At 40.0% G+C, this 27,814-nt stretch overlaps 1 protein-coding gene across 3 annotated transcripts in view; it reads right to left on the bottom strand.

The window, feature by feature from the left end:
* The window catches only part of kdm7ab (lysine (K)-specific demethylase 7Ab), a 54,668-nt gene that overhangs the window by 9,442 nt on the left and 17,412 nt on the right, over positions 1-27,814 (bottom strand). For all 3 annotated transcript variants that reach the window (XR_007896251.1, XM_051689066.1, XM_051689067.1), the window contains 9 exons: positions 15,499-15,584; positions 15,076-15,193; positions 13,627-13,787; positions 9,343-9,484; positions 8,968-9,154; positions 8,538-8,700; positions 3,611-3,698; positions 1,130-1,236; positions 926-1,017 (listed from right to left, as the gene is read on the bottom strand). Coding sequence is in view for 2 of the 3 variants with exons in the window: in XM_051689066.1 (XP_051545026.1) it covers positions 926-1,017; positions 1,130-1,236; positions 3,611-3,698; positions 8,538-8,700; positions 8,968-9,154; positions 9,343-9,484; positions 13,627-13,787; positions 15,076-15,193; positions 15,499-15,584 (1,144 nt within the window). In the remaining variant the exon portion in view is untranslated. The remainder of the gene's footprint in view (positions 1-925; positions 1,018-1,129; positions 1,237-3,610; positions 3,699-8,537; positions 8,701-8,967; positions 9,155-9,342; positions 9,485-13,626; positions 13,788-15,075; positions 15,194-15,498; positions 15,585-27,814) is intronic.

Here is a 27,814-nt window from a genome sequence, read left to right as displayed (position 1 = left end):
AATGTGTTATCAATGACTTTATGCCTCATTCCATGAGTAGAATTCACATGAGATCAGTAAAAGATGCTAATTTAATGTAATATATATGCAGTAGAAAATGTGCAATGTGTCTTGCGCTAATGCACTATATGCGGCCATATTATGCGCTGATTACACTCTTTTATTGTAATTTATGATGACACTGAAACTACTGCAAAGATTGGTGTATAAAAGTGTGTTAATGAGAAAAATACAGAAAAAGAATGATGACAGGCATACCTTACTATGAGCAAATGTGTGAATGGCTTTGAGTGAAGCTGCGTATAAAACAAAAGAATGTATTTGAGAAGATTTGATTCCTTTTGCAGACAAAAAAAAAAATAAAAAATGCATCACGTTCTTGGAAAATGTCTCTACATGAACGATCATACAGATGGCCTCAAGGTAGGTGGAGCTGCAGGTCACACGTACCGATGACATGGACCTATGACAGTAAGAATGTGTTTAGCAGCCGGTAAGAAGTTTTGCTAAAAGTTTGCCCAGGCCAGCGGTTAAGAACCAGTGAAACAAAGGAACAAATTTTTTGGCCAGATTTAGTTCTAAATGACATCACACCCATTCATTCTTTGATTTCCTATGAAGTATATCAGGCCTTAAAAATCTTCGTTTGTGTTCATCAAAAGAAAGAAATTCATACACATCTGGGATGGCATGAGGGTGAGTAAATGATGAGAGAATTTTCATTTTTGGGTGAACTATCCCTTTAATAAAAGTGTAAAAAGCAATAGCATCTCCTCAACATAATATGATTACTCACTGAAATGTAATACTTATGGCAAATCCCTAACTCTAAGCATAAGCAATGGTAATAGTGATGCTTGCTATAGAAAACACCACTTATAATAAGTAATAATGTTTCTGGTGTGTTAAACACTAGTTTCTCTACCTCTCTCTTTAACCAGTTCCTCAGTGCAGTAATCAAAGCTTTCACTCCCTTGATCAGGTAATCTGGAGGCAGGCAGTTCTCTTCTCGAGATTCTGATAACAGACAATAAACAGTAATTAGAAAGGACATCAGGGAATAGAGTGGCAGCAGGCCAGTGATTTAAGTGCCCTGTATTGACATGCTGAGTGATTTAATAGGACATACCTTTGAGTGTCTCCAGTAGATTCTTGGCAACATACCAGCAAATGGCCTCAAAATAAGGAAACTTAAAGAGGTCTGGAGTCTTAAGACGTCGCTCCATCTCATAGCACCTAAAATGAGACAAATTAGTTATACTTCATCCACAATACAGCAAAAAACGTCACAGCTTTTGTAAAATATGGACTTAACACTAGTCAAGAATACACTCTAAGGGGCCATTCACACCAAATGCATCTCTGTGTCCGCCTGTGCTGTTTTTTATTTGTTTTTCTATGTAAACGTGTTAGACGGAGTGCTGCGTTTTTTAAACGCTGTGTCAACTTAAAAAGAACTTCAACTTTAAAAAATGGATCTGAAAGAATACATTTGAGCGCTACTTGCTGAAAGGACCTCGTTCTCATTTTAAAAAACGTGTTGAGACACCTGCACTCTGTTATATTTGTTGCGCTATCTACTTTTAGAACCAAAAAATTTATTTTATAGCCTAATGGTAAAAACTTTTCAGTTCTTTTGTTTCCAGTATGTCTATGTTTGCAACCAATATGTCTATCTTAAGAATATATAGCGTACAAGCTTTAAAAAAGTAAAAACATTTAAAAAAAAGTGATGTAAAAAACACTGAAGACCCTTTCTAAAAGACCCTATTAAATGATTTACTTACTGTACTTTGAAATAGCCAATAGACATTAGTTTAAATCACAGCCAGGGGCGTTGCGAGGGGGAGGATTAGGGGGCTTAAACCCCTGATGTGTTGTCCCAAGCCCCTGATCTTTTTTGAAGAATCAAACACACACACTTTCACTTCACAAATAAAATATGTTTTATGACTGACTTTGTTCACCCAGTCGTCCATCTGTCCGTAATGAAAAGCAATGGGCGAGTGCTGGCCGTGGTAGATTACTGCTTGCTCGTTCACTCAGTTTACTGCAGAAACGACCGCTAGCTGGGTTTTAAAGCCCTTGCATTTATAGCCAGCTGTTAAACACTACCTGCTCCGATCAGCATGTAGGACTGTTGTCCCTCGGCAGGTTTCAACAAACCGTCATTGTTTCAAAGAACTTAAGGCAAGGCAAGACGAGTTTATTTATTAAACACATTTCATGGCATTTCAAAGTGCTTTATATAAAAATAATAAAGAAAATACAAGATACATATAAATACATTTTAAAACCAATTAAGAACAAGAAATAAGAAAAGTAATAAGTTATTAAAAAATAAAAAAGGAAAAGAATACATAAATAAAATGATGCAGTGCAATCAGTAAGTGCAGTACAATACTCAGTCTGTAAATGCATAGCTAAACAGTTTTGTTTTCAGTCTGGATTTGAATGTGGATACTGTTAGAGCACACCTGACCTCTTCTGGAAGCTGGTTCCAGCTGCGGGTGGCATAATAGCTAAATGCTGTCTCACCTTGTTTTGAGTGAACCCTCAGTATTTCTAACTGACTTGATCCTAATGATCTGAGAGGTCTATTAGGTTTATATTCAACAAGCATATCTGCAATGTATTTATCTCGTAGGTCATTGAGTGATTTATAAATGAGTAATAGTACTTCGTAATAGTACTTTGTAAATTCTAAATGTAACTGGAAGACAAAGTAAACACCTGAGGACTGGAGTGATATGCTCAGATTTTTTGGTTAGGGTCAGAATCCTGGCTGCAGCATTTTGAATGAGCTGCAGCTGTCCATGGTCTTTTTGAGAAGGCTGGTGAGGAGCCCATTACAGTAATACCCCCTGCTGGTAATGAGATCATAGTTGGCCAATTTAGTTATTGCTTTATATGACTACTGAAACTTAGATCTGACTCCAAAATGATACCAAGATTTCTGACTTGATTTTTTTTGTCTTTAGACCCCTAGAGTCAAGTTATGCGTTAACCTTGGGAATTTCGCATTTGTTGGCAAATACAATGACCTTTGCCTTGTCAATGTTTAAAGTTTCGGCACATCCAACTGTTAATTTCATCAATGCACTGCCACAGAGAGTCTATGGGGCTGTAGTCATTCGGCGATAGGGCTAGGTAAATCTGGGTGTCATCTGCATAGCTATGGTACGCAATTTGGTTCTTTTTCATAATTTGGCCTCATGGAAGCATACACAGGTTAAAGAGGAGCTGAGCAAGAGTATCTAGTAAAACCTTTAAACTTCACATAAGACAAGGTTTTGTAACGCCAAAATCAAACTTTGTCTTAACAGACGTTATCTATCTAGTTCACTACTTGCTATTGCTAGTCAGTTGTAGATGCTATTGGAGAAGAGGACATTCTCATTCTGGAGAGCATATTTTTTTGTTCCAATTTACCGAAGAGAAAGACTATATACTGTCAATACATATATCTGCAATATACGTTTCATCAACCTTTAGGAGAACACTAGCATATAGATGGCCTTAACAGATATGGACTTAAAGCCACAAAACTGCAATTGAGATTTAATGGGATTTTTTTCATGGGGTTGTAAGTGTATAGCCAACCACTCACCTGAGCTGCATGCCTATGTTGAGGTTGTGGAGGAAGTTCCCTCCAAAAGCCATGCAATCCTGAGAGGTGAGAACTGCATGGATCCATCCTGAAAGAGGGGTCAAGAAACATATCAACAGCTGACCAACAGATGCTGACATACACATACAGACATCTGGTCTAAACCGCAGATGTCCCCTTTTTGCTAACAGTGAGCCATTCATATCTGGTTTATAGCTGTACAGAGGGTGATATCAGTCCATCACAAAATCAATTTCTTACATTTTGCCACTGAAAAGTGGAAAACCTCTAGAGCAATAGGCTGTAGGTCTGTTCTGATATGGTCGCATACAGCAGGTGAGAAAACATTGGCTAAATGCCAATAATAATATGGAACTAACAAAAGAATTGTGCATAGCTAAATAAATAGGCTTGTCAACTTTTAAAAGGGAGACAGTTCATCTGTCACTTGGTAATACGGCTAATACAATACAATAATATGCCTGTGTGTTCCACGTGTTTAGGCTGGTAAATCACAGATATGCATTTACAAAAATCTCAATTTTCATATTGTCATGAAGTCATGGAAATGCTAGTACATTTCAATGTTTGATTTTAGGACGTTTTTCCATTACTTTTGTACAATAAACAGCTTTGGACATCAAGTTGCGACCCAACACAGTACCAAAGCAAAATCTGTGTCCTGGTGCAAAACTAGATGCAACAATTCAAGGATGGCAAAGGAGGAAGCTGGGACCGGCTTGACAAACACTTAGACATTTAATAAACACTTTTCAGTGTGTAACAAAACAAAAACACACTGCTTTTCAGCCAGCTACGTATGAACATAAAGACACACACAGACAGGCTTTGTGCATCTCTCTCTCTCGTCTGCCGCTGTCTCCTCTCCTTAAATACTCCCGCCACCCCTCACTGGAACGTGAGACCGGTGTGGCACACAGGTGGAACTCATTCACCACTTATCTTCCCAGCCTCGCTCTGCCCAGACACCGCTAGGCCCCACCCTGCTCACCACACTAGGTTAAAATCACTGCTCTACAGATCACAGAAATGTCATTCCAACACCTTTAGACTTCTCAACTATGCTCCCAGGATCAGTGTGGGAACTGTTTAAATACAACATAATGGCTAATTAGAGTTCACATACATGTGGTGTGTGCTAGGGTGGGCCATCCACTGCAACGATTACATGCCTGACCGAGATCTGATGAGCTAAATCAACCCCCCACTCAAGCCCCCAGAGTGTGCTCCAAAACCACTGTAAAGCCCCTCAAACACTCAGTCTGTAAACTACAGCAATGACTTCCTGTCTACACTTGACCATTCATTCCATATGCCTGACAAGTATGCAAATGCATAAATACACATTAGATTTGGAGACAGAGAACCATCAATGACTGACTTTCATGCAAGTTTTGAAGGACTTTTGAAGTTTCTTCCACAGGGGGACGTGTAGGATCCCACGGTCTGAAACTGGTCTGTTGGTGTGATCAGCAGACCACCCCACCACACTCCTCTCTTCAGCTGGAAACCAGATTCATCTAAGACCATATCCTTCTTATTTGAAGTCATAATTTTTTTCAAAATGTATTTTTTTCAATACATTTCAAGATGTATTGAACCAATTATCATATAGTTGAAGTCAGAAGTTTACATACACTTAGGTTTTTTAAACACTCCACAGATTCAATATTAGCAAACTATAGTTTTGGCAAGTCATTTAGAACATCTACTTGATGACACAAGTAATGTTTCCAACAGCTGTTTACAGACAGATTGTTTCACATTTAATTTGACTATATCTCAATTCCAGTGGGTCAGAAGTTTACATCCACTATGTTAACTGTGCCTTTAAGCAGCTTGGAAAATTCAGTTGTACTAAATTGGAGGTGTACCTGTGGATGTATTTTAAGGCCTACCTTCAAACTTAGTGCCTCTTTGCTTGACATCATGGGAAAATCAAAAGAAATCAGCAAAGACCTCAGAAAAAAATAATTGTGGACCTCCAGAAGTCTGGTTCATCCTTGGGAGCAATTTCCAAATGCCTGAAGGTACCACATTCATCTGTACAAACAATAGTATGCAAGTATAAACACCATGGGACCATGTAGCCATCATATCGCTCAGGAAGGAGACACATTCTGTCTCCTAGAGATGAACGTAGTTTGGTGCAAAAAGTGCAAATCAATCCCAGAACAACAGCAAAGGACCTTGTGAAGATGCTGGAGGAAACAGGTAGACGTCTATATCTATATCCACAATAAAACGAGACCTATATCGACATAACCTGAAAGGCTACTCAGCAAGGAAGAAGCCACTGCTCCAAAACTGCCATAAAAAAGCCAGAATATAGTTTGCAAGTGCATAAGGGGACAAAGATCTTACTTTCTGGAGAAATGTCCTCTGGTCTGATGAAACAAAAATCGAACTGTGTGGCCATAATGATCGTTGTTATGTTAGGAGGAAAATGGGTGAGGTTTGCAAGCCGAAGAACACCATCCCAACCTTGAAGCATGGGGGTGGCAGCATCATTTTGTGGGGGTGCTTTGCTGCAGGAGGGACTGGTGCACTTCACAAAATAGATGGCATCATGAGGAAGGACATCTCAAGACATCAGCCAGGAAGTTAAAGCTCGGTCGCAAATGGGTCTTCCAAATGGACAATGACCCCAAGCATACCTCCAAAGTTGTGGCAACATGGCTGAAGGACAACAAAGTCAAGGTACTGGAGTGGCCATCACAAAGCCCTGACCTCAATCCGACAGAAAATTTGTGGACAGAACTGAAAAAGCGTGTGCGAGCAAGGAGGCCTACAAACCTGACTCAGTTTCACCAGTTCTGTCTGGAGGAATGGGCCAAAATCCAGCAACTTATTGTGAGAATCTTGTGGAAGGCTACCCAAAACATTTTGACCCAAGTACAAACAATTTAAAGACAATGCTACCAAATACTGACAAAGTGTATGTAGACTTCTGACCCACTGGGAATGTGATGAAAAATAAAAGCTGAAATAAATAATTCTCTCTACTATTATTCTGACATTTCACATTCTTAAAATAAAGTAGTGATCCTAACTGACCTAAGACAGGGAAAGATTTCTATGATTAAATGTCAGGAATTGTGAAAAACTGAGTTTAAATGTATTTGGCTAAGGTGTATGTAAACTTCTGACTTCAACTGTATGTACTAATTTAATAAGCCAACAGTGGCCCACAAAAGTATTTGGACTCTTTAGGCACACAATGTATTAATGTTTTTTTTTTTTTACATTGTATAATCAAAATATCAAACCAAGTGTCATTTTCTAAAAAATATAGAACAATATAGTTACAGGATACTATAGAACATCGGTCACCAATTAGCGGACCATGTTCCAGGTCCGGACCTCAGCTTGGTTCCACCCAGACCGCGAGACATCATGACATGTGCTGCCCCATCTCACCGGTTCTATACTTCAAGTGATCAGCGTGACAAAACAACGGAGCTGTGTATAGCGCAAGCACTCGGGCACAGATAGCACTGATCTTTCAGCGCTTTATTCTTGATTATTTTTCTCTATAACATAACACACTTCATTTATACCCTTTTGCACTCCATGCATGTTGACAGACATGGTGCCATGCGCAAAGTTGCAGACACGATTATTGTAACGACAGCAGACCATAGCAGAGAAATACAGTGAGCAGCAATATAGATGGATATTGGCATCTTTCTTAAACACACTGCAGAAAATGAGAATGAAGCGAAGTGAATTCAACTTCATATGTCTGAAATGAATCCGACCATTCAGCTAAACCAAGTTTGTGACAGGACAACGTGCTTCCAGAGTGCCTTTAAACTATAACGTTGTTTTTTTTTTTTTATTAATCAGCATGTTTCGAGCCTTTCACAAACAGATTTTTGTGTGAAAATTAAAAGATCATCTCTGGCATATGGCAAAGAAAAACAACCAAAACGTTTACATTCCTAGAAGCATAGTGAAGTTCTCATGAGAACGTATCCATTATTTGATAGTTTGACCATTTATTGGCCTACTTAACTTTAGCTTACAGTATTTTTAAGCTTCACTATTGTGCTGTACATTGTATGTTGTTGGTAGATGTTCACTTTAAGGAAAATATAAAAATGGTCCATTCAGACTTCTACATTTTCAAAACTTTCTCTCGGGGGACATGCCTGAACCCCAAAACTGTATGTTTCCTTAATAGTCACAAGGCCTCCTATGCCCCTTAAGTATCTAAAATATTCAAACACAAATACTGGACTGTTGTTGTCATTCAGGTTCAAAATGAACAGTTGATTTTATCTTTTCATATTCATATCAAAGTGCTCTCGATTGATGAACTCATTTAAATATTTTAATCTTTTGGTAGAAGATCGCCCAAACCCCACTACTTTGACTTTGTCTCTTGGGCCCCAATGTCCAATGTTTTTTTTTTCTTATTTTACAAAGTACTATTTCTGTCAACTTGGAAATTTATAACTAGGCCTACTATTTCTAAAAATGAGCATTCCTTATGTCATTTCATAGCTATCCTGACTCCTAAAACCATGCAAGTTATTGTCCGGACCTTTTCTGGGAAGGAAATATAGGGACCGGACCTCCTAGAACTTTAACTGGATACCCCTGCTATAGAATATAGTTAGGTTTCAAATGATAAAACAATAGATATATGGTTTAAAATTAAGATAAATGTATTTGGACTTTGTGGAGCATGGCCATAGTTATTGTGATGAACTACACCTGTAGTTCCTCTGTTAGGACACCTGCGTTAACTTGAGGGGAAATTACTTTATACATCCACTAAAAGATCTAGCATGATTTGTTTATAGATGCCACTTGCTTTGATATTTGTTTATTTATGCAAACAATGGCATTGACAATAATAGTCTGCATTAATTGTTAAGGTGCTAAAAAAAGCATTAACCTGTGGGGATAAGAAGTGTTGTTCCCTGCCGCACAACACACTTGTAGCACTTGTCCACTTTCTTCCCGAAGAACACTTCGCTCTGGCTGGGGGATGAGCTCCACTCCTCATATAGTGCAAGGTTGTCTGGGGTCGGCTTTATTAAGTAAAAAATCTTCTCTCCCTAAAAAAAGCAATAATTAATATAAAATCATGGACGTATTTTCGCCATTCCATTTGGAATTTACAAAGCTGACTAACTGTTTAAAAGAACAAAACGTGTCCTTCCTTAAGATAGATGCAGTGTCATGAATAGAGAAGAACGCAGATTTCTTGAGATGTGTTTTTAACATTTAATGTTACTTTTAAAATATGTGCAGGGTAAACAGCCCCTAATTGTGGATAATGAACAAAGATATACTACAACAGACTATTGGTGATGTGGACTTACCCATAGTACATGGTACCACACAGACGTGCCCCCAAAATCAATATGGAAGTCAGTGTAGCTGTCTTTAACGCCCATTAAACAGTACTTCTGCACAAAGGGTTTGGGAAAGTAAGAGTCATCAGGCCAGTAGTTCTCCACCCAAGACATCTTCTGGGCAATATCGGGCACCACCACCAGCTCTGACATCCTGAGCAACAGAAAATTTTGGTTTAGAGATCAAAGTGTCCAGCTGTGCAAGAGCATTTCAGAGGCAACATTAAAAGCAGTTTTACACATATGCTACAATACAGTACATTTTCCCTGCACTCAGAAAAGGTACATTTGTGCTCACCCCTGCAATAATGAATTACTCACACGTTTTCAAACAATACTCACTTGGTGTCTGAAAACTCCAGGCTGATGACGTTTAGCACTTTTGACCGCTTTGGGCTGTAGAAATACTTCACAAATGTGCTCAGTTTTATCTTGCTGTCTGCTTGCCGGGCCACATCGATGACGTCAATCACTTTGTCGCCTCCTATAAGTGAAGGAAGCCGGTTGAGTGTCTTGAGTGTCAATGGATCGCATTAGTTATTCGAATATTGTGCAGTGGTGTCCGACAGACTCTAAAGGAAAAACTGCAGTAGCAGCAATTATACAGCCATAAGGCATATTGATTTCTTTAAAGAAGTAAATCAGCTTTACTTATTAAATGTCACTGCTAACTGTGGGGGCGCTGGTATGTTCAACAGCCTAGTGAGCTGCCTAGCTAGACAGCATGTTCTCAACAATTCCAATGTAAAGGCTGTTCAAAAATAAATCAGATTCAAAAGCTAATCTAAAACAGATTCTTTTGACCTGCAGCTCAACAACCAGCAACCTAACGTACCCAGCCAGAGATGTACTCATCCTGTAAAGATGACCTTAACGAGCCCCTTAATTGCTGTTATGGTATCAGGTACATTTTAGCTCGGAGCATTGCCAAAAACAGTGTCTATTGCCTTTGTGTGTCCAAATGCACACTGGATACAAGATACAGGTTGTACACACATATGCTGATTAAACTTATACCTTGCATGCACTGTACGTCACTTTGGATAAAAGCATCTGCCAAATGCATTGCAAAGTGTAACAAATATGTGTTTGATTTTAAAATTCCCTTCAACTCGCTCCAAGTGCTGAGACTGTAATATTTGTTAGTATATACACATCAATTATAACAATTATGCCAATAATTAATTCTTTCATCCAATAACAACAAACATCTTTAATAGTTCTAGAGACATAAAAATTTATTTTATGACGTCTGAATGGAGGAGGCCACAATTTCAAAAGCACGTTCCAAAGCAGTGTGGAACAAAAGCAGCTTTCAAAAAAGCAGGTGGAGACCGTATTGCATTATTATAAGCAAATGTCAATGTGGAAAAACCACAAAGTTCGATTCTGCTAGCTGGGAGGTCCCTGGTGTGCAGTGCAGGCAAGCTGCCCATTGAAGTAAGTGAATTAGCTGGGCAGCTAGTCTGCAGTTAGCAGTCAGAAGAGCATTAAGGACGTAAAGCTGGAGCTTTAAATGCAAGCCACAGACGTAACGTCACAGCAGTTAACTTTATCATTCAAGTAATGCAACTGATATGCACCACTTTCTGAAATTTGATGAAAATGTCTGGAACGTCAATGACCAATAGACATTTGACCTACTAGGATAGTGCACTTCTCAAATGTAATACTTCAAGCTTTATATTGTGCATACTAAACTGAGACGTCTCCAACATATCTCTCTGAGATTGCCTAAACACTACAAAACTAGGGAAATTGTTCTGCTTACTTAATGTAACACAACTTGATAACAGTACAGGATGTCGCTCTAATAACTCTTGCTGTTGAAATGGCACCACTCCTCACCGTTTAGAAATGAAAGAGGGGTGATCAATTAAACAACCTCTGACTTTTCTCACTGATTCCATTAACTTTTTAGCAATTTGTGATTACTGGACAAAGATCTTTAAAAATCACTTTGATTCAGACTGATTCGCTGAAGAATCATTCAGATCGATTTGTGAACCGTTATGAGCAGTTTTTTGCATAGTTGTGCTACAGTCTGTCAGTCCAAATATACATGACACACCGTGTAATCCAGTATTAAAAGGAAGGACAGTAGATGCGGAAGTGTTAAATAAATGCCACGCGTAACCTCTCTTTTTTGGAGCACGCGCAATATGCTGAGGTCCAATTGCAGACCAATTAATGTGTATACATGCTGGATGAAGCCAAGCTACAATCTCATTATCTAGGTCTGTTAGTACAATTTCGGAATAAAGAGTTTTCATTTTAAAAATTCAAATTATTGTTTTAGTCAGACTAAAATTACACTTTTAAAGGCATAATTCACCCAAAAATTTAAATTCTCATATAATTTATTCACCCTCGTGCCATCCCAGATGAGTATGACTTTCTTTCTTCTGCTGAACATAAAACGAAGATTTTTAGAAGAATATCTCAGCTCTGTAGGTCCAAACAATAGAGCTGTTAAGCCGTGACGTCAATTTTTAGGCAAACCTGGAAGTCTAATTCACCATCGGTTCCCTTGGGATTTTCCGACAGAATTTATAATGGGGTTTTTGAACTTGTGTAAAGGTTTAGAGGTTTTGTTCTACCTCAAACGTGAATTTTGAAGCCGCCGTACAAAAAAAATAAAAAAATAAAAAAAATAATTTAATTCAGTACAGCTTCAAAAATCACGTTTGAGGTATGACTGTGTGTAATTTATGTTCTAGAAAAATGTCCACATAGCATCAAGTAATGTTTAACACAGTCCTTATTTAAAGCATATAAAAGCAGCATCAAAGTAATCATGTATGACTCCAGTGGTTAAATCCATGTCTTCATTAGCGATATGATAGGTGTGGGTAAGAAAAAGATCAATATTTAAGTCTTTTTTCCTTTAAATTCTCTTCCCTCTCCAGTAGGTGGCAATATAAACGAAGAATGCGAATCCCCAAACAACAAAAGAAGAAGAATGTAGAAAGTGAAAGTAGAGATTTATAGTAAAAAAGGACTTGAATATTGATCTGTTTCTCAACCAAACCTGTCATTTCGCTTCTGAAGATATGGATTTAACCACTGGAGTAAAATGGATTACTTTTTTGCTGCCTTTATGTGCTTTTTGGACCTTCAAATTTCTGGCCACCATTTACTTGCATTGTGAGGACCTACAGAGCTGAGATATTTTTCTAAAACATTTTGTGTTCAGCAGAAGAAAGTCATACACATCTGGGATGACATGAGGGTGAGTAAATGATGAGGGAATTTTCATTTCTGGGTGAACTATTCCTTTAAAGTTTATGTAAGCATATGGATTAGAAGGAACCAACTCAAGAGCACGATTTACTCACAAATCAAACGTCACCATGGCTTGCAAGCAAGTTTTACTCTACAGTTCCACATAAGAGCAATATCTAGCCGATGAATGTATATTTTAGAGCAGAGCATTACAAGAAACATGTAAATACACTATAGAAAAATCCATAACTTTTAAAATTCCCTGATATTTCCAAGTTCTTTATGACTACGGAAACCCGGATGCAAACAATCAAACACTACCGCGGGAAGCCGGAACCAATTTTGTGTTACAGTTACAGAAGAAAAGAATTAGAGAACAGGCTGAATATTTAGACAGGACACCATTTATTGGAATTTTATATAGTTTATCAATTCCTCAATGTGAATTGGAGGTGAGGAGGAGTTGTGTGCTCATAACAGCTAGCTAATTGGTCAAACTCCCTTCGTTTTTCAAACAATTATGTAAATGAAGCTAACAACTGAAAACTCACTACGAATAAAGTTACTGGGCCAGTTGTTTCAAAAATTAAAATACATTGGTTGTAATCAGTTTTAGTGGCCAGGCGGCAGTCACAGTCACCAGAAGGTGTGGTACTGCCAAACCTTTAGTCACCTCACTGCAAGAGTGCAATATAATCACACCTCCATTCCCAGTGGGCTGCAGACACTCCCAGGACACAAATGGAGCAGCTGATCATTGAGTGTATCATGATAACAATACCTTACACACAAATAAATGAGGGGGAGAAGCGGGTTGTAACCTAAACTTTATAGCCAAGCTCAGGGTGCAGAAGTGGAGAAAATACAGCCGCTGTGTAATCGGACACTATAAGGAGCAGAGTCTCAATGAGATGTGAACTGCTAGGCTGGTGTAAGGCACACCACTTTTATCTGCCCTCTTATTTTATTAAGGCTTGATTAATGTTTGCTAAAAGGTTAGACCCACTGAACTCAGTGGTGTCACCTTAGATTAACATCTTATCTCTACCGAGTCTGGACTGTAATGCAACCCCATTACATGAAGACAGCTCTTAATGGAATTAATATTTAAACCCATAAAAGCGCTGCCGCTCATGGCCATATGGGTGAACGATGATGAATCCAGAGTGTGTTGATTAACGGTTTTCATTTCTGGAACTGTTGCATACTAATGTAAATGTCTAGTAAAGATATTGACTTGTAATTGAAACATTGTAGGTTCAAATTGCAAGGGGCAACTGTGCTCTTGTGCAAGGTACTTAAAGTGCAGACTTCATCTGGTCCTAGTAAGCATGAGATTTTACTACTCCATACATTCACATACACAATCACTAAGCCCTTAACTCCACTTTCTCTCCTTACCAACATAGCGCTCTACATCCTTGACGGAGAAATCCGGTGGAGGCAACCGGAGTCCGAGCCCTTCCATTTTGGGCACAGCAATGGGATAGCGGAAGCCGTGCCTCTCAAAATACCGCTGGGTGACCTGACTGCCTTGCATTTGCTCCAAGATTTCATCCCCACTGCAGGTTAGACACAGGAGAAAGACTGTCAGAGACATTACATAGCAGATTTGAGTGACAACAAGTACAATCAACAAATAAATTCCTGACTTGGACCAAACAGAGGTTTGTGCAATCTAAAAATCTAACTTTTCAGTCCATTACTACAGAAATCCAGTCTGGCTTTTCAGAATCTGCTATGCATAGGGCTGGGCGATATTTTCACTATATACTCGCAACGGTTTTGCTGGCAATATAACATTTAGCAACATCAATACTTGTGTAATGATTTTAATGTGGCCATTAATTTTAGGAGAAAGAGCGAGACAGACTAGTTTTGCGATCATTCCTTGTCAATTTGAGAATATGAGAGTGTTAAGGCAGAATTTTTTAATAGCCTCTTTCATTTCACTTTAGAATTTCAATGAATCAGTTCAAACTGTCTGTTTTAATGAACTGATGAAATGAACTCTGATTCAGGGTTTTGTTTGCAGCATCACTCAATAACAGTCACAGAATTCCCCATGAGGCACTTTTTTGTATGTTTTGGTAAAATATATGTATAAGTATTTCTATTTATTAGTTTGTATTGTCATATTGGTGTATATTAATAAAACATTTTTGTACATTTAATTCTCTCGTTCAAAATGAAAAAAAAACCTTCAAAAGTATGGAAAACACACCTTGATTCAACACAACAACAACTCAGACATCAACAACATTAGTGTTTATTTATGTACTATTTAAATGTGTTTTCATGATCCATAGCACTGTCACATCCACAAAAGTTTCGACACAGGCAAAAATGTTTTTCAGTGGACATCATGACTTTCAGATTTAAGCAATTACGTCATGTATGGGTTACATAGCTGACATGCATCAGGCCAAAACCAGGAAGAAGAATTGTTGTAAACTTAAAAATAAATTACCATTACCATGAGAAGATCAAATGTCCGCTGAATATGATAAAATTGCGATGAAGAGGTCACACACCTTTTGTAGGATTTAATTCTAAACTTGAACATCAAATTAAAAAGGTAGCTTACCCTGTGGAGTTTACTTGTAAACAAACAAGTTGCTTACATTCATTCTTGTGGTCTGACAAATGTGGAATCCATTTCCTTCCCAATTAATGGTATGAAATGTATATCATGATAAATATCAATATCGAACGCTATGAAAAAAAAAAATATAGTGATAATATTTCAGGCTGTATCGCCTAGCCTTAGTTGTATGGCATCATCGGTGGCACCAAGGGCTAGAGTGAATTGTCCTGAGGGTGAGTGTTGCCACTGCTTGGCACACATACCTGGGAAAGGTCCTGGCCTGCAGCTCCTGCACAAACACTGAAGTGCCAGCTTGCACTGGCTTGCTGCCGTCATCTGGCTCTGTATAATCATGTCTGTGCCAGTTGTTTCGCCTCTTCACTGTAAAATCAGGCAGAGTGTATTTAATATGTCTGGTTGCAGAACAATACCGCAGTCATTACCAGACCACCACAACACTAAAGAGAGCGCTTCTGTAACAGAGTAAACAGCCCTGACCATAGCGGTAGAGCTGACTAGACACTCTGAATCCAGTTAGACCAGACTCCATCTGATAATTACATGGTTTAATTAGCCCGGTAACAAATTCCCCTCAGGTCATTGGAAATATTAGCAGAGCTTAAATTAAATGTAGTAAGGAGGGTAAATCAAATGATTTTTGCAGTCCAAGAGAGTGGGATACATACTCAGTGAGGGTCCGTGGAGGACATCACAGTTTGGACAGTGGTAAACATCAATGTCCACGGCATGGTGCTCTTCTACCTCAACACAACTGCAACAAAAAAACAAAACAATTGTAAACAAATTAATTATTTGATTTTGAAAGCTTAAATGAGTTTAACTCTAGAATCAGTGTTTTGGACACATTCTAACACTTATATCACTATTACAAATGTGTAAATGTCATTGCACTAGACGTAACAGCATTGCGTAATATCAAAGCAACCAAAAAGCACACTTAAGCAAAACCTCTCACCAAAAAAAGTTTGTTAGGTATTAAAACAAAACAAAACATGTGCAATGCCCAATAAACCTGATGTAGGGTAGGTTTAATGGTACTTATATTTAGCAACTTATAGCATTGAATACATTACTTTATCAAAAAGCCAAAGAATCTGAAAAATACAAATACAGAGAGGCTTTTAACACATTTGCACAAAGAGCTCATTAAAGTGCCTTTTTCTGTAGTTCTGTAGCCTTGCCAGCAACCGCCACATGAGTCTGTTCTCTCAAGACCCTTCCAGCCCACTTCATCATTTTCCCATTTCCAGCCACACCCTCCAATTACCTTAAATGGCATGTTGTTTCACAGGAAGTCATATGACAAATTAGCTCCTGGCTTTGTGTAGAGATTCATTAGCCAGTTAGGTAATGAGTCTTTGCACGTTTCTATGGCTCAGGTTTTGCTCAGCGTTGCCAAAGAAAGCAATTTAGCTAACTCCTTGGTTTGAGCGTTACATTACCCAGAGTGAAGTGTTCCAAACAAGGACTTTACTTTGAGAACACATGACTAGCTGGAAGTAGCCAAAGTCTGACACAGCAATACAACAAATACTGTGTACATGGTGGTGCAATGTGGCTTTGAAACAGCGCAAAAAACAAAGAAACAAAGTCGTTTAGAGTAAGGATGTGTCACAATGGTTGACTGGTTGATTAGTTTATATTTTTTATGAAAATTTTAGCAGCAGTGCTTTAGAATTAGAGCTGACATCGCACTGTGCATTAGTAGGGCCCTATGATTTCCGCAATAACTATAAAACACAGAATGTCATGGAACTTGACATATTTGGGTTAAAATGAAGGTATGAATACACAAATAATGAAATTAAAATTGTGATATGGCAGCATCCAGATTTTTACATTGCATCTTGCATTGTTTTTTTGAGCTCCCCGCTACGAGCATTGTTTATAAGAGCGTGAGTTATAAATACTCTTCTTTTAAAAATCATACATCAATAGTCTTGCATTCTGTTCCATTCCGTTGTGCTCCATCTAACGCCCTGTCTACACCAGAAGTGAGCGATGTCGCTCCACATCGTGCCGCAACAGCTTGAAGCTGTCTACACTAGATGCAACAAAACAAACGTTTGAAACCGTATATTTGTCTTGTTGGCAGAAGTAGTGCCAGCACATGCAGCACATAATTGCCATTTACTGTCCAAACGACTGAGGATCACACACTAGCCCGACTTTCAAATACATCCAATCTGGTCAAACTCCTTCAGAAACATGCGCCATCCCACTCTAGGAAACGCATGACAGATGTAAACAAACATGGATATGAGAACTGGCTACTGCTGTTGTTTTTGTTGTTGCTGCTGCTACTCTGTGTTCCAAGTCGCAAAAGACATGGCGCATTTGAGTACAGTCTTGGTTGGGAAGAATGGCCTCTAGAGACTGCAATGTAAGGTGAGGCTTTAAACGTGCTTGTTCGCCACCTACATTTCTTAAACTTAGTGGCCCTGGGCACTCAATTTCAATTGGCTGCATACCGTATGACTTCAGAGTTGAGGAGCATCATACACTGAGATTTCCTCAGTAGTCATGGATAGTCAGCTCAAAAATATCAAACATGTTTCATATCCTTCGACTAGATGAACTCGTAGTTGGAGAGTAAGAAATTGAAGCCAGTACCCATCATACACTACACGATTTTCTCCGAATTTCTCAAACACTGCAGACTAGAACTGACTAGCGCCAACTCGCCAACTGTAACCCAGCCTTAAGAAACTGCATTCTGTTCCATTCCATTGTGCTCTGTCTAAACAGGTTTGTTTGTAAGCCTTTCTTAACACCCCAAGAGGGGCGAGCACTCTAGATTATGAGCCCGCAATTTTTTTCGTACAACGCAACGGACCAGAATATGATGTCATGCGGAAGTTGTACGTTATTTCTTCGCATGAGACTGCATTTCCAGTCTCCTGCATTCGGATGTGTTTGAATGGGAGTAAATGGAGCGCCAGGTGTAGTGTGACCACCTCTTAAGGGCAGATCCACAGTAATCCATTTCAGTTTGAAAAAAACAGTTGTCAGTATCCTCATGTCATAATTTTTCAAAGTATGCAATTATGGAGAGCGTTTTCCAAATGCTCAGTTTCCGGTGGAGAATAGCACCGTTCTAGAATGGATGAGAGGTGTAAATGTAGTGAAATATTAAATAATTTTCAAACAAAAACATATTAGTGTGGCCATGTCCTATGAAACTCTTAACACCCCTAAGAAACTTGGGGTCAGGTGAACCTGAAACCTGCCTAACTAGACAGTGCTTCCTTAAGACCAATTAGTAAAGTACATTTATATTTCTATGCATTTGGCAGATGCTTTTATCCAAAGCGACTTGCAGTGGGACTTATTACAGGGACAATCCCCCTGGAGCAACCTGGAGTTAAGTGCCTTGCTCAAGGACACAATGGTGGTGGCTGTGGGGATCGAACCAACAACTGTCTGCTTACCAGTTCAGTGCTTTAGTCCACTACACCACCACCACTCCAAGTAGTTGATCATGCAACCAAACGACTAGTCAATTTTGAAAAGATGTAGTTTCGCACATCCCTACTTAGAGCAACCCTCACTGCACAGCCTCTTGGAATTTCATAAATTTTGGTTGTTAACGTATAATCGCACCTAAACGCAACATTTCGACTTTGAAACATTTTCTTCCATGCTTGAAATCTGATCCTGCTGTGAAGAAAAGATTCAACAGATTTGCCTCCAGTGACTGAAGAGTAACTCCAGACTGGGTCATCTACGGTCGATTATGTTTAACCTCAGACAGGCCTGGCTAAACCAAAGCTCCAGATGTGAGGTCACATTTGGCTGGGCTCCAGGGCAAGAGACAGGAGGGGAAGGGGGGAGGGGAGTGTGTTTGTGTTGGAACCAAGTGTGGGAAACATTGGTGTTTATGTGCCAGTGGTGTGTCCACATCAAAGCTTTATCTTATCTTAACAACCTCATCAGAGATGGCAGAGTTTTAGTATGTATGTCTATATGACATGAGCACTATGCACAATGCCTTAGTAAGCACTGCTTGTCTTCCACTTAGTAAAAGTTTAACCTAAAAATGAAAATTCTGTCATTGTTCATCGTTCACTCACACTCATGTCATTCCATACACAGTTTTATACATTGGGAAAACGAGGCACCAGTAGGAAGTCAGCGCAACATGTAAACATCAACATTTTTCTCAAGGCAGCCAGAACAAACTGAGCTAGCTGCAACTGTGAACACCAGCCAAGAACTTTCCCTCTGTCTTCCTCTCCTTTCTCAGTTTCCTTCAGACTCTGGATGTGAGTCATGGAGATTATTACATCATAAGCTCTTGAATTACTGTGAGATCTTTCTCCTACTCCTTCTGAATAAGCGGTTTGGAGGAACACTGTCACTAAAAACAGAACTGACTCAGGAGATTTTGAGCCATAGTAACAGATGCTAGTACATTCATCTGTTGCCAAGCAAGCCTAGTAAAAAGAACAGCACTGGTGCGAGAGAAGAGCTCTGAATGCATAAGCTATAAATCTGAATGAGCTTTCATCATCAGGGACTGATGGGTTGCTAGCGCAACAGGAAGATTCCAGCAGAAAGAGAGAATGATGCAACAGGCCAGGAAAGTATGAAGTGCTGTGATATTGGCAGGTTTCTGCTAATGTGAGTTAAGGCTGTGAAATGGCAGTGTCACAGTTATTTAAGATATACAATTCAGCTCCTGTGATGGAGGACCTGCTTCTGCTTGTATCTTTGTCACGACAGCTCTCCAATCACCATCCCTGAGCCAGACTAACAATGAATTTGTGCTGCAAAATCAATCGTAGGCTAACATTTTTTTTATTTATTTTTTAACTTAGAATTCTGTGATGTTTAATTCACCATTCAGATTGGTGTACATCAAGGGCATAGAAGCCGGGGGGGCATGGGTGAAACATCCCCTGCACTCTTAAAAAAAACAGTGATTTGGTCCCCCACACTTTTCCAAACTAAACCCATATCGAGTCCAAATGGTGGATTTGTATAGTGTTCTTTGCGTTTTGTTACTTTGGGCCATCCAGCCAATCACAGGTGAGTTTCATGAGCCGAAACAACCCTTACGTAATAGGCCATCAGTCAGACAGTCTAATCCCCGTGGCTCCGTTCATTTCTGCTTTCAACAATGCTCATTTATCCATGTTTTTTTTTTTTTTTTTTTTTTTTAAATCGGCATTGATGTTGATCTAAATGAATAATCTAGAGATGAGGAACACATCTCTTTTAGATTAATCAAGCACATTTGCTAAAATGACTGGCGTCCTGTTGCTCTGACCCCCATCATCAGCAAATGCTTTGAGAGACTAATCAGAGATTACATCTGCTCTGTGCTGCCTGCCTCACTGGACTCACTGCAGTTTGCATACTACAACAACCACTACACTGATGATGCCATTGCATCAACACTACACACTGCTCTCTCCCACCTCGAAAAAAAGAACACTTATGTGAGAATGCTGTTTGTAGACTACAGCTCAGCATTCAACACCATAGTGCCCTGCAAGCTTGATGTGAAACTCTGGGCTATGGGCTTAAACAGCTTGCTGTGCAGCTGGATCCTGGACTTCCTGTCAAGCAGATGCCAGGTGGTTAGAATGGGCAGCAACATCTCATCACTAACCCTCAACACTGGAGCCCCGCAGGGCTGTGTTCTCAGCCCACTCCTGTATTCCCTGTACACACATGACTGTGTGGCAACACATAGCTCCAATGCCATCAAGTTTGCTGATGATACGACGGTGGTAGGTCTGATCACTGACAATGATGAAACAGCCTACAGAGAGGAGGTGCACACTCTGACACACTGGTGTCAGGAGCACAACCTCTCCCTCAACGTCAGTAAGACCAAGGAGCTTGTGGTGGACCTCAGGAGAAAAGACAGAGAACACAGCCCCATCACCATCAATGGACATCAGTGGAGAGTGTCAGCAGCTTCAAGGAACTCACATGGTCCATCCACACTGAGGCCGTTGTGAAGAAGGCTCACCAGCGCCTCTTCTTCCTGAGATGGCTGAGGAAGTTTGGAATGAACCACCACATCCTCACACGGTTCTACACCAGCACTGTAGTGAGCATCCTGACTGGGTGCATCACCGCCTGGTATGGCAACAGCACTGCCCTCAACCGTAAAGCCCTGCAAAGGGTAGTGCGAACTGCCAGACACATCATCAGAGGTGAGCTTCCCTCCCACCAGGACATACAGGTGCATCTCAATAAATTAGAATGTCGTGAAAAAGTTCATTTATTTCAGTAATTCAACTCAAATTGTGAAACTCGTGTATTAAATAAATTCAATGCACACAGACTGAAGTAGTTTAAGTCTTTGGTTCTTTTAATTGTGATGATTTTGGCTCACATTTAACAAAAACCCACCAATTCACTATCTCAAAAAATTAGAATACAACATAAGACCAATAAAAAAACATTTTTAGTGAATTGTTGGCCTTCCGGAAAGTATGTTAATTTACTGTATATGTACTCAATACTTGGTAGGGGCTCATTTTGCTTTAATTACTGCCTCAATTTGGCGTGGCATGGAGGTAATCAGTTTGTGGCACTGCTGAGGTGGTATGGAAGCCCAGGTTTCTTTGACAGTGGCCTTCAGCTCATCTGCATTTTTTAGTCTCTTGTTTCTCATTTTCCTCTTGACAATACCCCATAGATTCTCTATGAGGTTCTGGTCTGGTGAGTTTGCTGGCCAGTCAAGCACACCAAGACCATGGTCATTTAACCAACTTTTGGTGCTTTTGGCAGTGTGGGCAGGTGCCAAATCCTGCTGGAAAATGAAATCAGCATCTTTAAAAAGCTGGTCAGCAGAAGGAAGCATGAAGTGCTCCAAAATTTCTTGGTAAACGGGTGCAGTGACTTTGGTTTTCAAAAAACACAATGGACCAACACCAGCAGATGACATTGCACCCCAAATCATCACAGACTGTGGAAACTTAACACTGGACTTCAAGCAACTTGGGCTATGAGCTTCTCCACCCTTCCTCCAGACTCTAGGACCTTGGTTTCCAAATGAAATACAAAACTTGCTCTCATCTGAAAAGAGGACTTTGGAACACTGGGCAACAGTTCAGTTCTTCTTCTCCTTAGCCCAGGTAAGAAGCCTCTGACATTGTCTTTGGTTCAGGAGTGGCTTAACAAGAGGAATACGACAACTGTAGCCAAATTCCTTGACATGTCTGTGTGTGGTGGCTCTTGATGCCTTGACCCCAGCCTCAGTCCATTCCTTGTGAAGTTCACCCAAATTCTTGAATCGATTTTACTTGACAATCATAAGGCTGCGGTTCTCTCGGTTGGTTGTGCATCTTTTTCTTCCACACTTTTTCCTTCCACTCAACTTTCTGTTAACATGCTTGGATACAGCACTCTGTGAACAGCCAGCTTCTTTGGCAATGAATGTTTGTGGCTTACCCTCCTTGTGAATTGTGTCAATGATTGTCTTCTGGACAACTGTCAGATCAGCAGTCTTCCCCATGATTGTGTAGCCTAGTGAACCAAACTGAGAGACCATTTTGAAGGCTCAGGAAACCTTTGCAGGTGTTTTGAGCTGATTAGCTGATTGGCATGTCACCATATTCTAATTTTTTGAGATAGTGAATTGGTGGGTTTTTGTTAAATGTGAGCCAAAATCATCACAATTAAAAGAACCAAAGACTTAAACTACTTCAGTCTGTGTGCATTGAATTTATTTAATACACGAGTTTCACAATTTGAGTTGAATTACTGAAATAAATGAACTTTTCCACGACATTCTAATTTATTGAGATGCACCTGTATATACCAGGCGGTGTGTGAAAAATGCTTGGAGGATCATCAGAGACTCCAGCCACCTGAGCCATGGGCTGCTCTCACTGCTACCATCAGGCAGCCGACTTCATAACAGCTTCTTCCCCCAAGCAATCAGACTTTTGAACTCTTGATCTCTCAAAATCAATATACATCAGCACTGCACTTTATTAATCTTACACTGGACTGTCATAAATTATATTCTCTCTTAACAACAAACTGACAACTGACTATCATCCGACAGCCTGAATGTCAATACAGCACAAAACAACCTACTGTATATTTTATATATACTATTTTTATTGTATACTGTGTATTCTATATTGTGTGTATTGTATACTGAATATTATTATTTGTATATTGTGTTGTGTATAATTATGTGTATATTAGATATGTAAATTGTGTTGTGTAAATCTGATGTTTATTTGCAAATTGGTATATGTCTCATCACTGTCATGACTGCTATGTTGCTCGGAATTGCACCCAAGACTTTCACCCACTGTTGCACTTGTGTATATGGTTGAGTGACAATAAAGGGATTTGATTTGACACAAATGAGAGTTATTTATCAGCATATCGTTCTTGATTGGCAGCATTACATGAAATGCACTGCAGTAAAAACAAAGGACAATCCTTCTTTTAAGCACACATTGCAAGTAGAGTTTATATCAGCGCATGAGTCTTCATTAAGTTATGCTTTTTATATTATGTTTGTGACGTAATAGTTTGATTGGTTCTTTTTGCCAAATAAAGCAGATTACTAGATCTGTGTTAAATATGTATACTACTTTTAATATCAGCTCCTGTTTTTTACCTCTGTGTTGGTGTGCAGTCGACAAACTGGAAGAAAAAAGATAGATCTGCTGTGTTCGTAGAAGTCAAAAAATATGTAGACACTTTTTTTATACATGAAAACATACTTTATTGTTGTCTTTTGATAAAAGTCATGGTCAGCAACTCACAAACTATAGGGAAATTATAGGTTTTCTTTGTTCTTGTAATGAATAAAACCTCTACTAAATTCTCTTTGTAGGTCTGAAGACATCAAATTTTAAAGGATTAAAATTTTCCTTTGATCGTTGATTCAGTGACTAGCTCATTTCACACAAGACATCACCCTTTGGCATTACCAGAAATGGTCACTGAACGAATCATTAAATGGATCTGAATGAATTTTGGTGAACATATTCAAAACACTCAAGCCACTTGGATACATTTAAATCCCACAATGCACAAGCACTTCCCTGAAGTTCATAACGAACCGTCAAAATCCTGGCACGCGCCCTATTCAGCTCACCCGCGCAGCGATTACATCCTCTCCAATGTGGATCATGGGGAAGAAAACTGTTATGCCCAAATACCCCCCTCCCCGGAGAGGCGGTAGCAGCGTATTTCTGCCCGGCGAGTAGCAGGGCGTGGAACTCACGCACCGTTCATCTTTCTAAGCCGTGATGATGTGCAGTACTTCATCACAACCGGCCCGCTCCTGCTCTGTCTCGGTCCAGCGCCAGGCTAAAAACCCCACACTCAGCTGCATATTGTTCAATATTTTATTTTCTGTGTCTCACATTAATCACATGCAAAAAGTTTGCACATTATGCACAACCGCTTCGCAATGGTGAGCGGCGCATTATGCCATGTATTAACGTACAAAGATTGAAAAAAAGATTACAGTGCTCATTGCACATGTACGAGACACTCACACTTTTCAATAAAGGGCTTTCCCACTTCAAAGCCCACATATTTTGCACAACCGCTTCCCAATGGTGAGTGGCGCATTATATCTTGTAATGTATTACAAAGATTGAAAAAGATTACAGCGCTCGTTGCACATGTACGAGATGCTCACACTTTTCAATAAAGGGCTTTCCCACTTTTTTTTTTGCCCTCTGTCCCATTATGCGGATGCGTGGCGAGCTCTTACTGGCATTCCGACTGGGTACTAAAACACAATTGAACATGGTTATACGATCCAATTTGCACATCGGCCGCCCATTTAAATGGTGTTCTGTCTTCCACGGTTCCGTCTGATGATGCGCCAGTGTTACGAGCCGAAATACGTACAAAATTTTCTCGCAAAGAACGCAATAGAGGTTGTTTCATATGAATTAATAAACCTGCTGTCCCGCTGCACTAATGCGTGGCAAGTCCTCACGGATGTGTCAGAGCTGGTGTTTACAACGATCGGGCACAATCTGTGGTCTGACCACACGATATGCCGGTGTTGCGTGCACAGACTGCGACACACACAGCAGGATTTACAACCGTTAATTCCTCGTTCTGGAGAAAGACGGCAGGCTTCGGCTCATTCTAGTTCTGAGACGCTTGAATCGCGTGCGCATTCGCGACGCGTCCATTCAAAATGTTAACTCAGAAACAGATCCATCGCACATCCGTCCTCAGGACTGATTTGTGTCAATAGATCTGAAGGACACGTACTTCATGTACCAACTGCACTGCATTACAGGCAGCTTTTTAGATTTGTGTTCAAGGGAACTGCGTATCAATTTAAAAAGTCCTTCATTTCAGTCTGTCTCCGGCTCCCTGCATGTTCACGAAATGTATCGATGCGGCGCTCGCCCCATTGAAAATGAACGGTGTGCGTGTTTTGAATTACCTCAGGGACTGGTTATTACTAGCCAATCAGAGGCACTACTGAGCGAACACAGAGACTTGCTGCTTTGCATATGGAAAATCTGGTCTAATGTCAACTGGTGAAAAGCACACACTTCCCCAGCCAGTAAATTTTTATGAGCTCATGTGTGCGCACGTCATGAACAAGCATGTACGGACCATTCTTCGGTGTCTGTTTCAGTTCAAACTGAAAAAACATAACCACTGAAGTCATTTCATTTTCTTGTGCATCGCGGTAACTTGCCACTGTCTGGCTGCTCTAGCACCATGGACAGCGCCAGCCTAATACCATCAAGGTGTTATGCTGGGTCAAGTTTTCAGAAAGAAAGTGCTGACTGCAAATGCATCCAACACCGGTTAGGGTGCAGTGTGTAATGGACGCCCGACTTTCGACACCTGGAAACAGGTGCAAAACAGCCGTAATATGTCAACCGCCTAGCGCTACTGCCCGTCTTTCTAGCTTTGAGAGCTTTTCATTCTGAAATTGTGAATCACCACATTCTGATTCGTTCGGACAACACAACAGTAGTGGCATATACAGTACATGTTGCCATGACATGCTGGCCCATGTATGGCCGGCGGAATGCAAGTATGTGCTTCCTCCGGTGCGCCTCCTTCATTCTGTCATCAGCAAAGTCCGAGTGGACACGGAAACAGTTCTGTTAATTGCGACGAAATGGCCCAATAAGCCATGGTTTCTGGAAATGATAGAGATGCTATACAGCTTGCCATGGGAAATACCGCTGAGGAGGGATCTCCTCTCTCAGGCACAATCTGGCATCCCCAGCCCAATCTGTGGAACCTGCATGTGTGGCCCCTGAATGGAGCACGCTAAACACGTCAGAACTGATGCATTCAGTCATGAACACCATATTACAGGCCAGAGCACAGTCCATGAGCTGCCTCTACACACTGAAATGGAATGTGTTCACTGATTGGTGTCTTTCACTTGGCAAAGACCCAGTAAACATATTTCATCAAGAGCGATTAGATGCAGGACCCGCTCAAAGTTTATGTGGCGACTATATCTGTGTATCACGCTCCTGAAGCCAGCGCCACTATAGGTAAGCATGATTTAATCATAAAGTTCCTTAGAGGAGCAAGATGATTAAATCCACCTCGGCTAGCTACAGTCCCGACTTGGGACCTAACTTTGGTCCTAAAGTGCTCGCAGGGCCCCCCTTTGAGCCACTGGACTCTGTTGATCTGCTGGCTCTGGCCTCAGTAAAATGGGTCGGTGACTTACATGCACTATCAATTGACAATTCATGTCTGGAATTTGGCCCCGGTCTTTCAAAAGCCACTGTCAAACCCAGAAAAGGCTATGTGCCTAAGGTTCGAACCACACCCTTCAGAGTGCAGGTGGTTAACCTTCAAGCTTTCTTCCCTCCTCCATTTATTTTGGATGAGGAACAATCCTTGCATTTGTTATGCCCTGTGTGGGCATACACGTATATGTTGAGTGCACCCACCAGTTCAGACTGTCTGACCAGAAATTTTTGTAATTTTTAGGTCAACTATCCCTTTATATAATTTTCTCAGCTTTGTGTTGTTCAAAACCTGTATGACTTTCTGTCCTCCATGGGATACAAATCATATGTTAAGAAAGAATGTTTTTAGTCACCATTCACATTCATTGTATATTTTTCTCCATACAAAGAAAGTAAATGATGCTGTCATTCTGCCTAACATCTCTTGTTGTGTTCCACAGAAGAGAGAAAATAATGAAGTAAGTAAATTATGACACTATTTTTGGGTTAAGTACCCCTAGAGTCCTTTATTTTCAAACCTTAAAAAACATATATATTTGTATATAATTGAAAGGTTATGTAAAATATTATGTCAAATGTTAATCCATAAATGCTGTAAGAATACATAAAAGTAAAAAACGGACTTTTAAAATGGTCAATTCAAATAAATTGTCAATTCAAATAAGTCGTTGTGAGATGTTTTCTTTGTCTTCTATGTTTATGGTGCGATTGTAGTGCATTACACAAAACATCAAATTAAATAAAAAATTTAAATGAAGGTTTTCCGCTCATAGTTCAATTAAAAGAATATGACTACAGTCTACTACAAAAGTTAGCGAATGCTTACATAAACTGATAAACTTTAGTTAATATAACATTGTGACAAGTCACTAGATTTCTTCTGAAGGAGGAAGCGGGAGCCGGGTAAATGTCCAATGTAAGTCTTTTATTTAACAATACCTTTCAGTATAAACACCTAAATGGTCTCGATTTTCAGCACAACAAATGCACTTGGTCTCACACACACAGCTTCGTGCTTCTCTCTCCCTCCAGCAGTTTGGACTGCCCTTTTATCCCTCTCCAGCTCTCACTGCAACATAAAACAGCTGTTAGAGGTGATTTCCCACATGTGTCAATCCTTACCGCTCTTCCTCTCCCAGCCTCACTCTCCACAGACGTCGTTTGGTCACGCCCACATCACCACAAACATGCAGTGTTTGTTCAATGAACTAAACCTTTTGATATAATGCTTGTAACACAGTTCAAATGGGCAAGGAGGAGGCGAGAACCGGCTGAACAGTCAAAGTAA

This window comes from Myxocyprinus asiaticus, chromosome 46 (assembly GCF_019703515.2).
Source record: "Myxocyprinus asiaticus isolate MX2 ecotype Aquarium Trade chromosome 46, UBuf_Myxa_2, whole genome shotgun sequence".
Classification (NCBI taxonomy): domain Eukaryota; kingdom Metazoa; phylum Chordata; class Actinopteri; order Cypriniformes; family Catostomidae; genus Myxocyprinus; species Myxocyprinus asiaticus.
Note: the sequence above shows the minus strand (reverse complement) of the source record. Positions and strands in the feature narration are given on the sequence as shown.